General features: G+C 42.8%; 1 protein-coding gene across 6 annotated transcripts in view; it reads left to right on the top strand.

The window, feature by feature from the left end:
- The first annotated feature begins 2,347 nt into the window (after window positions 1-2,347).
- The window catches only part of SHLD1 (shieldin complex subunit 1), a 198,069-nt gene continuing 186,295 nt past the window's right edge, over window positions 2,348-14,121 (top strand). For all 6 annotated transcript variants that reach the window (XM_029593485.1, XM_029593482.1, XM_029593481.1 and 3 more), the window contains exons 1-2: window positions 2,348-2,460; window positions 6,450-6,637. In XM_029593485.1, the coding sequence (XP_029449345.1) occupies window positions 2,378-2,460; window positions 6,450-6,637 (271 nt within the window). In that variant the 5' untranslated portion in view covers window positions 2,348-2,377. The remainder of the gene's footprint in view (window positions 2,461-6,449; window positions 6,638-14,121) is intronic.

Below are 14,121 nucleotides of genomic sequence, written 5' to 3' on the forward strand. Positions count from 1 at the left end.
TTGTGTTGCCAGTAATTAAAAAGATTTGGTAGCTACGGCCTTGAAAACGCAGAGACAGGCCATTGCAATAAGGTGCTTTTAGCTGAATGCACAATTGTACCTGCTGCTGAACGCATATTTTTTGCATGCAAGACCTTGCTGATGCAGCAAGATCTACATGCAGAAAATGCGTGTTCCAAAATGTGAGTCCTGCTTAGAGCCTTCGCATGGAAATCTCATGCAAATGAAGGCATCCTGATGCAGAGGGGTGTGCTGGTATAACTCACATTTTCCTAGCACTGGAAATTTTACTCCTGATAAGTTTCCAGCGCTGACAGAAAATATCCTAGAAATAGGCTGTATGCATTCTGAAAATCTCCTATTTCTAGCTACTCACAGTGCATTGGCCTGATAATCATCATAACCAGGATGGCAACAAGCTCTCACAATCATTTTTCAGTTGTTGCCTTTAAAATATGCTAACAGATTTTCCCCTTAAAACATTGCCTCCTGAGGCGGCTCTCACTCATGCCTGTGCGTCAGAGACAGAGAAGGGAGTTGTGAAGTGCTAGCATGGAGGCTGGTCAGCCAGGAGGTGCACAGGCCAGCCAGCACCATTTTAAAAGATGATGTTGATCAGCTCAGAGATTAGGGGGTGCTCTGAGTCAGTGCTGGACAACCAGGGTATCTTTTCTTAGGTAAGGAGGCGATCTGGGGTCCCTAGACTACCAGGGATTCCTTTTCTATGAAAGTGGGAGAGTGGGGCCACTAGACTACCAGGAATTTTATGTTGTAAAAGGTCCAGAACTGGGGGTGGGGGGGGGTGCTGATACTGGGGGGGGGGGGGGTGTTGCCACGTGACTTTCAACTCTACTTTTTTTTAACTTTTTTAAGGCTGTGTTGCTTTGATAGGGGGCAGGGGTCTAATCAGACTGCCAGGGGGAGATTTTTGCACTTTTTGAGAGGGAGATTATTTTTGGACCATGTTGCCCTTTAACATGATGGCAGCTCCAAGTGAAGCTGGCCACCATTGCATTTTTTTGCTCGCATTATTTTTAATCGTAGGTTTTTTATGATAAAAAGTATCAAGGGAATTAATGGCTGCGATATTTTATAGTGGAGGGTCCAAATATTGTGGGAATACCCCCATGAAATTTTACCCCTCCAGCAATAATATAGCACCATAGTAAATAACCCCTGTATTTATTTTATTTATTTATTTGTTTTTATATACCTGTGTTCGATTTACATATCACATCTGTTTACAAATAATTTGAAAGGTGCGGGAAGGAAGTCCTTTCTTTTAGATAGGTACTGAATGATTAGAGAAATGTCATAAGATGATATAGCAGCAATATGGGTAAAAACAGTGCTAAAATAGCATAGATAATAATAGCATAAATAATAATAGTTACATTGTGAGCCCTCTGGGGAAATACCTACAGTATCTGAATGTAATCCGCTTTGAAGTGCCTGAAAAGTGGAATATAAATAAATAAATGCTGGAGGTGGGCTTATGGATGGGAGAGTACTGTGACAGTTCAAATTGCTGCAGTCACTCCTGACCTTAAATTACCTTCTATGGCTCAGCTGGGAGAAGGAACAGGGCACTGAGTGAAAGAACAAGAGGGAATTTGGGAGGGATGTGGCACAGAGCGTGCCGGGAGAGCCTGCTCTCTGCATGGTAAAACAATCCCCTATCTTCTGATGGTGATGGTGGAATGATGACTGGCATACGAGTTGCACACAGTGTCCTTGCGCCTGCTCCTCTCTCCCCAGCCCACCCCGATGTGTGCTTTCAGATGACAGTACTGCCTCTCTCTCCGCCCAGAATATACTTCCTAGTTAAAACTGAAGCATAAACCTATGGGTAGAGAAGGAATTCAGTCTGTTCTAGTAATTTAGAGCATCGGGCTACAAACCATGCAAACCGCCGTTCACATCCCACTGCGGCTCCTCGTGACCTTGGCCAAGCCTGTAAACATGCTCAACAAGATATGATGCAGGTGCCTGCTTCTTGTTCTGGGCACTGCTCCTTCTCTCTGCCCATAAGGGTGAAATGCTGCTCTAGGCTGGGAAACGGCAGTTTTTCCAGGCGGTGGGAGGGAAAGCATTAGGATTTTACCATCATGTGTAGTTCTTATCGTCAGAGTAACGATGAAAATCTTACTCTCTCTAAACGCTCCCTCTTGGGTGCTCAAGTGATGTGTAACGTCTGCTTCTTTGCACCCTGTCATCCAAGATTGTATTACTTATGTTAGGATCAGAATGATTATAAATAACTGTCCTCTTTCAATAAAGCTTGTTATAAAAAAAACCCTATTATGCTCTATGGCGTTGAGTTGTTAACTGTATCCTGATTGGTCATTTTAGACAGTTCCTGGTAGACTAATGAGCAATGCTTGCTGATTGGCCACTATTCTTTCTTCCCAGTTTGCTTTTCCTTTCGAAGCATGGTGTACCTGTGAGCCTGGGCTTCAGGTTAGTGTTTGTTTTGTCCCTGTTAGCTGCTCTGAAATTTTTGAAGATTGTACCCCCTTGGGAATATAAATCTGTAATAAGTGTCTGTCCATAGGTGGGTTTGAATGATTCTTTCTCTACAAGGGGATCCATGTTTTCAAGATATCGGAGTTTTAAATCACGCTATATAAAGTTTTCAGATGTAAAAAACCAAAATAATGATTTGCTGAAAAGGAATCTCGCAAGGTTCGTGTTTATTGAATGAAAAGAGCTACCAGAATTGCTTGCTAACTCCTCGCTTGGGTGAAAGTTGTTTTCTTTGTAAAGGAACTGTATAATCAAAAAGAATTGAATAAAGCTTCTAGCGGTATACTATTAACCAGCTTGCCAGTGGGTGAGCATATATACATACTTTAGACTTCTGAAAATTTGTACATTGCATAAGCGAGTATTGTGTTTGTATTGTAATACTGTGTACTAGGGGTATTCTTCCCGAACACAGGTTCTGGGTTCTGTTTAGTCTGTGGTCAAACATCATGGATCAGCTTATATTCCCTGGGGAAGGTTAATCAGACTTCTCTCTGCAGATGTCATAGCTCCTTTTTAGCATAATGGTTCTCAGAGCAGTCCTCAGAATAGTTTGGTTTTCAGGATATCCATAATTAATGTGCATGACATAGATTTGCAAACATAGGAGGCAGTTCTTGCAATTATTTTACGCCTATTCATTGTGAAAACCAGATTTCGCTGGGTGTGACCCTAGGACTGGGTTGAGAATCATTACTTTAAGGGAAGCTACAATGCGTTCTTTTCATTGATCATATTCAGACGAGTCATTTTGACTGGAATCAGAAATGGTGGTTCTAGAAGTGACTTATTTATAGGAGTTAAAATAGCCACATCCATAGGAGAAATCATAGATATGATGATGATATTGTATCCCCTCTATTAGAAAAACAGACAGGTAGAAGTAGTGGGTTAAAGAGCAGTGGTACAGAGAGGCAAAAATAATAAATAAATATGACTAATTAATAGCAGAGACCAAATAAAGTATAACATTAAAAATATAAATTCATATATTACCATAAATTGAAAGGTGTGAGAGGATAGTGCTTTGCCTGGAAAGCAGGTAGTGGCTATAGGATCAATTCCTGCTGCTTCAAGGTGATCCTGTCCTTCCTGGTGACTTTGCTTCTCCAGTACAGCATAGGAACAGCTAGTATGTCCTGCAGGTATATCTCTAGCCTCCAAAGATCAGACCCATTCCAAGAGCTAGCAGCCCTTTGTATCAGGTGCATACATGTGACTTTTCCCCAATAGGCAGATAATAATTGTACATAATATGACCCTTAGTAGAAAAGACCATATAGCCCCATCCCGCTGCTAGTTGCATCCTTTTAGTTTTTAAGTTTTATTTTTTTTTTGTTTACTCTGTGGTTAAAGTTATATTTGCACTTGTTAATGTAAAACACTAATTGACTCCTCTTATGCACATTTTTGTTTTCCCCCTTAATTGGGGTAGCAGATTTGAGGCAGGAGTGGGCAAGTTGGGGAAAACAAATACCACTGAAATGCTGACAGTCGCAGACACAGCTCTGTCACTCTCCTCTCAGCAAACAATATACTTGTGCTAGTTAGACAATCCCCAGCTTTTACCCAGTGCAAAGTTCTGTTTCCACCAGCTTTTACTGTTGGCAGCAACTTCTTGATTTCAAGATACTATTTTTTATGTTAATATTAAAACAACCTCCCAAAAAACAAAACAGAAGGCGCCCTGTAAAATAAGCCCCAAATAGGAAGCAATAGAACAAAGAAATGGGTGAGTAGATATTTTGAAGAACCTAGCTCCTTTTGCAATGGTTTGATAAAAATGGTTTTGATCTTAATTGTGCTAAAACAATGGTACTGTGGCTAGGAAACTTGTCTTTACCTTCAGATCCTCAGTTACTGATATTAAATGACTGTCTATTAAATTTGGTGACCAAAGTTAGAAATTTAGGAGTAATTTTAGACTCCAAACTATTACTAAATGCATAAGTAAAAAATGTGGCAAAACTGCATTTTTTAAGTTGCATTTACTAAGACCTTTCAGGGAAATACTTTGTCCACTATACTTTCATCTGGTGGTTTTGTTTTGATAGTCTGTGTTTGTTTATTATGATATATATGATTTTATACTCTTTGTGTCATTTGTAATCTGCAATGGAATAGTTTTGAAGTCTGGCATATGAGAATTGTTAAATAAAATAAATAGTTTTTGTTGGTTTAAGGTCCATTATTTTTTCCTCCTGAGTTCTTGCTAAGTTCTTCAAATCTAGGGGCCCTTGCCAAAGGCATTTAGCTGGCTAACAGGCCGATACAGTAAAACCCATGGGAAAGCCGGCGATCCGAGGCGAGCGCCCGCTCTCCCGACGCGCGCACAGGCCACTCTCCTGTGCGAGCGATTTAGTATGCAAATGAGGGCCTGCGGTAAAAAGAGGCACTAGGGACACTAGCGCGTCTCTAGCGCCTCTTTTTTGACAGGAGCGGCGGCTGTCAGCGGGTTTGACAGCTGACGCTCAATTTTGCTGGCGTCGGTTCTCACACCCACTGACAGCCACGGGTTCGGAAAATGGACGCCGGCATAATTGAGCATCCATCTTCCGGGCTGCGGGCTGATTTAAAATCTTTTTTTTTAAATTTTGGGGCTTCCAACTTAATATCGCTATGATATTAAGTCGGAGGGTATACAGAAAAGTATTTTTTTCTGCTTTTCTGTACATTTCCCCGGCGCTGGCAGAAATTAATGCTAGCCTTTGGGCAGGCTTTAATTTTTGAAAGTAAAATGTGCGGCTTTGCTGCACATTTTGCTTTCTGGATCGCGCAGGAATAACTAATAGGGCCCTCAACATGCATTTGCATGTTGCGGGCACTATTAGTTTTGGGGGGGTTGGCAGCGCGTTTTCGACGCGCTATTACCTCTTACTGTATAAGGGGTAAAGCTAGCGCGTCGAAAACGCGCTTCCAAACCCGGGCTAATAGTGCACTTCCCTCCGGAGCGCACTGTGTTGTATTGGCCCGTAAGTAAATAATTAACTGGCTAGATAGGCCACTTTGAGAACTGCTGAATGATGCCACCTGCCAGTGTGTCATTATGACAGACATGATGAAGCGTTGGTAGGATGCACAAAGCAGCGGTGCCAGCAGGAGGGCTCGGGTGCCCTTTCTCTTGATGAAGATGGGGACCCTCTGAAATTATAATTTCAGATTTTGGAGGAGTCATGGATGTTGGGAGGGAGTGGCGTTCAGGGGCAATTGGGATTCAGCTCAAGGGATTGGAAGGGGAGATTGGAGGCAGTTTTTACGGTCAGTAGGAGGGGATTTCAACATTCAGGTGTGCATAGGAGGTTCTTGGTTTCATCCAACAGATAAGCAACCATATTTCTGTAGCTAAAAGCATAAATGTATTCATTGTTATCATTATGAAGCATCTAAATGTGTTGCATGCATTAGTATTCATGAGTCTCTTATTTATAGATACAAGACTATAAAGGAAGACTCCCTGGTCACATCAGTTGAAAGCTGTATCGGGGTAGTTTTTCTTCAGTAAAATAATAAACTATAAGACTTTTCCTGGGATTTCTGATCATTTATCATATATATAGGCTTTATGGGACTTGGTATTCATTTTGTATAGCAATTTTCTTTCATGACAGAATTTTATGTTTGAGTGTGTATGTACAGATATTTTATGATTTCTATTCTGTTTCGTATGAACAGAGGATATGATTATATATTCTGTTTATTGACTTTCTCTGGTCCAATAAAAGGACAGTCTATTTTCATTTTGAATTTATATTACTTTGTGTATGATTCATTATCTTATTTCAATACATATCCCTTCAGTTCACCGTATCTTTTATAAAGGTTCTTTAGCAGCTTGAATATATTGCAGATGCATTTGCCTTTTTTTATTCATTAAAGAAAGCATACTCCAATGTGGTATTAATTATCTGTTGTACTTATGGCAGAATAATGGGAGAAAATGAACCCACACAAGGCCAGATGTCAGAAGAATATAGCAGTTTTGTGGATTTTCCTTCTTCCTATGACCTAATGAGTATTCTGCAGAATCAAGGTTATAATAGTGGGCTCAATGACAGTTCTCCTGCCCCGTGGTGCACTTTAGTTTCATCCGGATCCTTGACAGCAGGATCAGGTAAGGAATGAAGTATTTCTCTTAAGACCTTACAGAATGACTGGCTGTATGCACCTGCAGGGTTTAATTTTTGGGGGGGATGGCATAGAACGCAGTTCTACTACTTCTCTTCACCCTTAAGAGGCAGAGCAGCAGGTATGTTCTTCTCCAGACCCTCCCCTTCAGGCAGCCTGGAGAGCAGAGGGAGAGCCTGGAGCAAGAAATAGCAGAGATCAGTCACTCTCTATTCCTTATTCCAGTTCCTCCCTCCCCTTCTCTTCTACACTGAACAGGAGGAGAAAGGATAAAACTAAAATAGATGCTGCAAAACCGAAAACGGACACACAAAAGATTTAATTAGTGCAAGTTTGAAACTTATGAGCAATAATTCCAGTTGTCAAGGCTTCAACCCTGGCCTTGGTAAGCTCTACAGCTCGCATGTTTCAAACTTGTACTAATTCTATTAGGCAGGGCTTAATTTCTGTTACCTAGGGTGTAATTTCTGGTGGAACAACCAAGAACTTACCTTTTCTCCGATGGTAAATAAGTTCTGGCTTCCCTACAAAAATAGAGCCGAGCCAGTGGTGGCAGGATCATTTCTGGCCCCAGAGAAAGCAGAAGAGAATGCTGGAGATACGCCGAGACAAGAGCAACCACATTGACTTGGTTTTTGTACAATTTCTAGCACAACTGAAAGGCCATGAGAGAGGACAGGAAGAAATGAAAAGATGAGGTGAATGCCTATCAGCCCCACAGTTCCTACTGCTGCAGGGTGTATTGGCATCTACATGTGACAGAGGGGCCGATGCAATAAATTTGCATAGAAAGTGGGCGCTGAACAGTCAGCGCCCGCTCTCTTAATGTGCCCCAGGGGGCGCCATGCAATATTTAAATTAGGGGTTCGCGTTAGCAAGGAGGTGCTAGGGTCGGCATCGGTTTTCCTTACCGGTGGACAGCAGTCACGAAAATCGATGCCGGGTTTATCTTTATTCAGCACTTCAAAGTGGATTACATTCAGGTACTGGAGGTATTTCCCTATCCTAAGGGGGTCATTTTCTATCGAAATCGCATGTGAAAAGGGACTTTTCGCGCGTGATAGCTAGATAGGGGCGGAGTCGGGGCGGACGCGGCGTACCCCCTGAAAACCTACCCCAAACCCCCCCTGCGCGCCGAGCCTAAGTCCCGGGGCTTGCATGGAGGGGCGTGTTGGGGGCGTGCCGGGAGTGACGCGGCGTGTCGGGAGTGACGCGGCGTTTCGGGGGTGTGTCTGGGGGGCGTGGTTCCGGCCCGGGGGCGTGACAGCGGCCCCTGGACCAGCTCCCGGACCGGAACATGGAGCGCGGCAGCCGGCCCGGCGCGCGCAAAGTTACGCCTGCTTCCAGCAGGCGTAACTTTCGTGATAGAGGTGGGGGGAGGTTTAGTTAGGGCCGGGGGGGGGGGTTAGGTAGGGGAAGGTGGGGGGGGGGCGAAGGAAAGTTCCCTCCGAGACCGCTCCGATTTCGGAGCGGTCTCGGAGGGAACGGAGGCAGGCTGTGCGGCTCAGCGCGCGCAGGCTGCCGATTTTGGGCAGCCTTGCGCACGCCGACCCCAGATTTTAATGGATATGCGCGGCTATGTTCGCGCCTGGTGCGCGAACAAAAGTACGCGTGTGCGCAGATTTATAAAATCTGCCCCTAAATGTAGGGGACATACCTGCAATCAAATACCAAAGGGATTCTAGAGTGACAACCTCCGGTTTTCTTATCTCTGAGGTCTGTAAATTGTTCTCTCCCACATCCTGCACCGATTAATTCCCCTCCGGTACCAACGAGGAATTTGCTCCACCGATTGCGCCTCTCTCCTCAGGAGCCTCGGTCAGCATGGCATGCAGGGGAGCCAGATCCTTGTCCAGGCAAACGCCGGCAATCCCAGCCAACTGAGGTTGCTTGGTGATGTCGTCATCCCGCGCCCCAGCAGTGATGACAACGCCTAGAGGAGAAGTCAGAGGAGGTTGCCGTGGATCCGGTGGGCTCAAGGAGATTTCTCCTCCAGGCAACAATGGGGCTCCTCTCCCTGTCGCACCAGCGGGGCTTGATTCCCTGAAGTCCGGGGAAGAGTTGGCGAATTCTGATATAAAGCACTGGTCCGAGGGCACATTGAATTCGGCCGGGTAAATTCTAATCTTCCCCTTCCTTTTGTGAGACATAGCTGTAATAATAAGAGTTTGTAGGTAAACGAAGAACGGAGCAGCGAGGTTGCTGTCTACTCAGGCAGCCATCTTTCTTTCTTTCCCCCCGCGTAGTTACATAATTTGTAAGAAGACCAGCTATTTCTGAGTGGTAATCCGGAAGAAAGTGAAAAGTGCTGTGGCAGTTCTACCATAACATGCATTTTTTCTCTCATGCATATTCATTGTGGATAGCCTGAAAACCCGACTGGCTGGGGGGGTTCCCCAGGACAGGGTGAGGAACCACTGTTGTAAACAGTGAAAGAGTGTCCTCTGAATCTGGTTTTCTATTGATGTGATTTTGTTACTCTGCAGGCTTAAATTCAATTACCTTGTACATCAGAGCTTCCCAAGAGTGTATTAATGACTTTGCAGTCAGCCAACTTTTCAAGATATCCACAATGAATATACATGAGATACATTTGCATATGCTGGGCATCTTGTGTATGCAAATGTATCTCATACATTATTCACTGTGGACATGTGAGGAAACCCTGTTGAATGTCTCATTTACAGCAGTGAAATTCAAAACTCAGAATGATATCAGATAGAATGTCATAATTTAATGTCATTTGCTGAAAGAATCCTCTGTATTTAAAATATACTAAATCATTATATGTTCCTTCTCCCCCCATTCTTCAACATTATGAATACTGAGGCCCGTAGGGCTTGTGGTGTTGTCTCTGCACCATTTTGGTAGCCCTTCTCTGAACTGCCTCTATTCTTTCTACATTCTTTTGGAGATACGGCCTCCAGAATTGCACAAAATTCTCCAGATCAGTAACCTGCATTATTGCCTCCTTTTTTGACTTGTAGTGCCTCTTGATGCATAAACTCACCAACCAACTAATCAGCTCACTGTTTCAGTTTAGCACCCTAGATCTTTAATAGGGTTACACAAATCATGAAAACTTACAATAAGTACTCGCCAATGCCAGTATTCACTACTCTCAACCTGTGGCAAAATTTGACTCCTCTCACTAATAGGGAAAGTTAGTGAGTGGAAAGACTGCTCTGTTGTCTGCAAAATTTAATTTTTAAATTAGTATATTGCCTAGAGCAGCAGACTTCTGTGGGTGACAGAAAACTGAAGGAACTATTCATGAAACTACTTGAACAAACAAGCCTCATCAATGGGAAAAGCAAGGTCTAGATCAGGGGTCACCAAACTTTGGCCCCAGGGTCGAATGTGGCCTTTAGCTGAATTTCATCTGTCTTCTGGCAGCAACTGCAGAAGGAACTTGATTCAGCTTGCAGCATATTTGGCATCAAACTAGAAAGTGTAATTGATAGAAACAGAATCTGTAAAGAAGAAAAATTTGGAATTTACACAAAAAGAGATTCATTAAATAGAGAATTATTGGATAAAAAAGAAGACATAACCTGACAAGGATGAGAAAGTAATTTCATTACTGAATATATCACAGCTTCAAGAACATTTGAGAAATGTACTAAGAAACTGGCATATATGAATATCAAACTCTGCAGTGAAATGCATTTGTGGACATTTTTCATTGTTTGGTTTAAAAGAGGTAAAAGCCTGACTGATATGATGTTGCATGCAAACCCTGAGATAAATACCAGAATTCTACCTTTCTGGACAGAGATTAGGTGGGTAGTTTCTAAATGCCATGGATGTTCACATTGTGCTGTTGTTACTATATGGGAACCAAAGAAGACTCTCTTCAAAAATATTTTAAGTGTGGAAACAGCTACACATAGGTCAAAACAGAGAATGCTGTAACACCACAATTTTTTGCTGAAAATACTAATCACCACATGTGAGGGAATATTTTTTGTACCAGACCTCATAAGTAGGCATAAATTGTAATGCTAAATAGCATATATTCAAGTTTGCCAGAGTTTATAATCACAGGTCATTTGATAGTTTTTTTTCATGTGCTTTTAAATATGCTTTCATAAAACCTTTACACCAACGGTGAAAATAGAAGTTGTCAACTCTTTTTTTTGTATTCATTAATAAATATTAAATGTCTTTATAGCATAGACTTAGCTTAATGAATGGTGAAGAAACGCCATGTTCTTCCTGTGAGGCTAGTGTGAAACAAAGCCCGACACTGGATCCGTGTTTCGGCTCATGCCTTCGTCGGGGGCCGAAAATAGCTGTCAATACAAAAATGCGCAATTTACTCAAAACATTAATCCAAAATTAGTTTAATACTTATCGATTGTAGTGGGCAACATCAGTACACCAACTTGTACGGGGCGGCTTGTGATGGCGGCGTCTGCCGATCATACGTTTCTTCAACAAAGTCAAACTGAGAGCGCGCCTTTACTTAAACGTGCTCGTAGCCAATCATGAGACACGGCATGAATAATGATGTAGCTGTCAACAGGTGGCATTTAAACCAAAGAATGTTTTCTTTGGTTTAAATGCCACCTGTTGACAGCTACGTCATTATTCATGCCGTGTCTCATGATTGGCTACGAGCACGTTTAAGTAAAGGCGCGCTCTCAGTTTGACTTTGTTGAAGAAACGTATGATCGGCAGACGCCGCCATCACAAGCCGCCCCGTACAAGTTGGTGTACTGATGTTGCCCACTACAATCGATAAGTATTAAACTAATTTTGGATTAATGTTTTGAGTAAATTGCGCATTTTTGTATTGACAGCTATTTTCGGCCCCCGACGAAGGCATGAGCCGAAACACGGATCCAGTGTCGGGCTTTGTTTCACACTAGCCTCACAGGAAGAACATGGCGTTTCTTCACCATTCATTAAGCTAAGTCTATGCTATAAAGACATTTAATATTTATTAATGAATACAAAAAAAGAGTTGACAACTTCTATTTTCACCGTTGGTGTAAAGGTTTTATGAAAGCATATTTAAAAGCACATGAAAAAAAACTATCAAATGACCTGTGATTATAAACTCTGGCAAACTTGAATATATGCTATTTAGCATTACAATTTATGCCTACTTATGAGGTCTGGTACAAAAAATATTCCCTCACATGTGGTGATTAGTATTTTCAGCAAAAAATTGTGGTGTTACAGCATTCTCTGTTACTATATGGGATACATTTGTATGTCCAAGGACAAACAGGAGATATTCAGTTAAAAGCAGATAACATGGTGTGGCAACTGGGGTGATAGCAGCTTAGAAACAGCCAGAGAAATAAGGAAGCAGATTCTGAATGTTCTTAGGTGCAGTTTATTTACAGTAGCAGAACCAAAAACAAAACAATCAGTGCAGCTCACCTTAACTTGAGGTAACACACAGTTTTTAAATGCAACAGGTCTGCCTGCTCCCTGGCGCCTGCTTAACCCTTCTAGGCCCTGAGTTTTTATAGTCTGGTGAAGGCTCCTCCCTTCACCCTGGGATTCCCTGTGGGTCTGGATCTTAAGGAAGACTGGGAAAGACAACTGTGCCTATAGACTCCCTCACATATCCTCCCTCTCAGCTCAACCTTGTCAGGATGAGTGCCTGCCTGTACTAGGCCTCTCTAAACAGGAAATCTGCATTGGAGTTTTCCCTGTCTGCCTTTCTGCCATATTTTATAGTTAGTTCCCTGGCCCTACAGCCCATTATCTCATTACCTTCGCATTGGATTCCTTGTTTCTATTCATCCATAGGAGTGGTTGGTGGTCTGTTACGAGTGTGAATTGCCATCCCAGCAGGTAATAGTGCAAGGCTTCTAAAGCCTGCTTAAATGCCAAGGCCTCCTTCTCAACTATTGAGTAATGTCTCTCCCATGGCATCAGCTTCCAGCTAATGTAAGCCACAGGATGTTCTTGGCCATCCTTCTCCTAAGACTGCTCCTAAGCCTCCTTCTGAGGCATCGTTCTCATTGTGAAGGGTTCGGTGAAGTCTGGATTTATCAGGACTGGTTCAGAGCATAGCACCTCTTTCAGAGCTCAGAAGATTGTCTCTGCTTCAGCTGACCACTGGACTTTCTCTGGTGCTTTCTTCAATAACGGCCTTGTGAGAGGTGCCGCTTTCTCAGAGTAATTGAGGATAAACCACCTATAGTATCCCATAAGGCCTAGGAACTCTCTCACTTTTCGTTTTGTTAGCAGGACTAGCTCCCGAATGATTGCCTCGATCTTCTGGGTCTACGGATGGATGTTGCCCTCCCCAAGAGTGTAGCCAAGATACTGGACTTCTTGCCCTCACAGCAAGTACTTCTTAGGGTTTGCCATCTGTCTTTGTTTCCTCAGACTGTTTAGCATGGCCTGGAGTTGGCTTAGATGTGTTTTACAATTTGAGCTGTACACCACGATGTCATGCTGTACTATGTGGGTACGACCTGGTGGGTTCAAAAGATCCCCTCGTTTTGCTCCACTAGCTACTTTAAGTCAACTGTCTGTACAGTGGATAGCTGCTCTCTGAAAGGAATTTGGGCTCTGTGCATTTCAGGTTCAACTTCTGGACCAAACTCTCCTTCTTGCACCACTCCGCACTCCTGTGCGATCCACTTCTTCAGAAGGTTTATGTGGTAGATTTGAGTTTTTTCTTTTGTTTATTTGGCTGGGCTATTTTGTAATCCATGGGCCCTATTTTCTCCAAAACTTCATCGGGTCCTTGCCAATGGGCTAACAACTTGCTTTCTGAAAATGGGAGGAGGACAAGGACATGATTCTCCTGCTGGAATAATCTTTGGATCGTGGGGTGATTATAACTTCTAATTTGGGTAACCTGAACCTTTTTTCTAGGTATTGGCTGCCTCCCCAGCCTTTTTTTATGTGATTCTGCAGAGTCATCGAGGTTCTGCCCAGGGTACCTTTCATCTTTCCAAGTCTCGCAGGCTATGTCCAAGATTCCTCTGGGTCTCCTTCCATACAGCAACTCAAAAGGGGAAAACCTTATTGAGCTCTGTGGCACATAATTACCCCCTCTCCCAGTTGTGAATCTCCCTGTTAAATGTAATTTTCCAAACTTAACCTGTTTACTGTAAACCGACATGATGTCCACAACGAATGCCGGTATATAAAATGTTTAAATAAATAAATAAATAAACAAATAAATAAAATAATGGATTGTAAACCGCATATAAGGTAGTAATGCATCCCAATTCTTGCCGTCTTCATTCACAAATTTCCTCAAAATTTGTTTTAGCATTGATTGAAGCCATTGATGAGGCCATCAGTCTGTGGGGTGATACACTGAGATACGCTGTACAAACGAGGATCAGGATCTCCTTGGGTCCCAGTTTGTGAAAAACCTCCATTAGGGTGGTCACCACCATTGGGGTCTTTATATTCTGTAGCAGCACTGCCTCTGGATATCTTGTGGTATAGTCTGGTATAATGAGAATTTATTTATTTCCTCGATTA

The sequence above is a fragment of the Rhinatrema bivittatum genome, chromosome 3 (assembly GCF_901001135.1).
Source record: "Rhinatrema bivittatum chromosome 3, aRhiBiv1.1, whole genome shotgun sequence".
NCBI classification, from domain to species: domain Eukaryota; kingdom Metazoa; phylum Chordata; class Amphibia; order Gymnophiona; family Rhinatrematidae; genus Rhinatrema; species Rhinatrema bivittatum.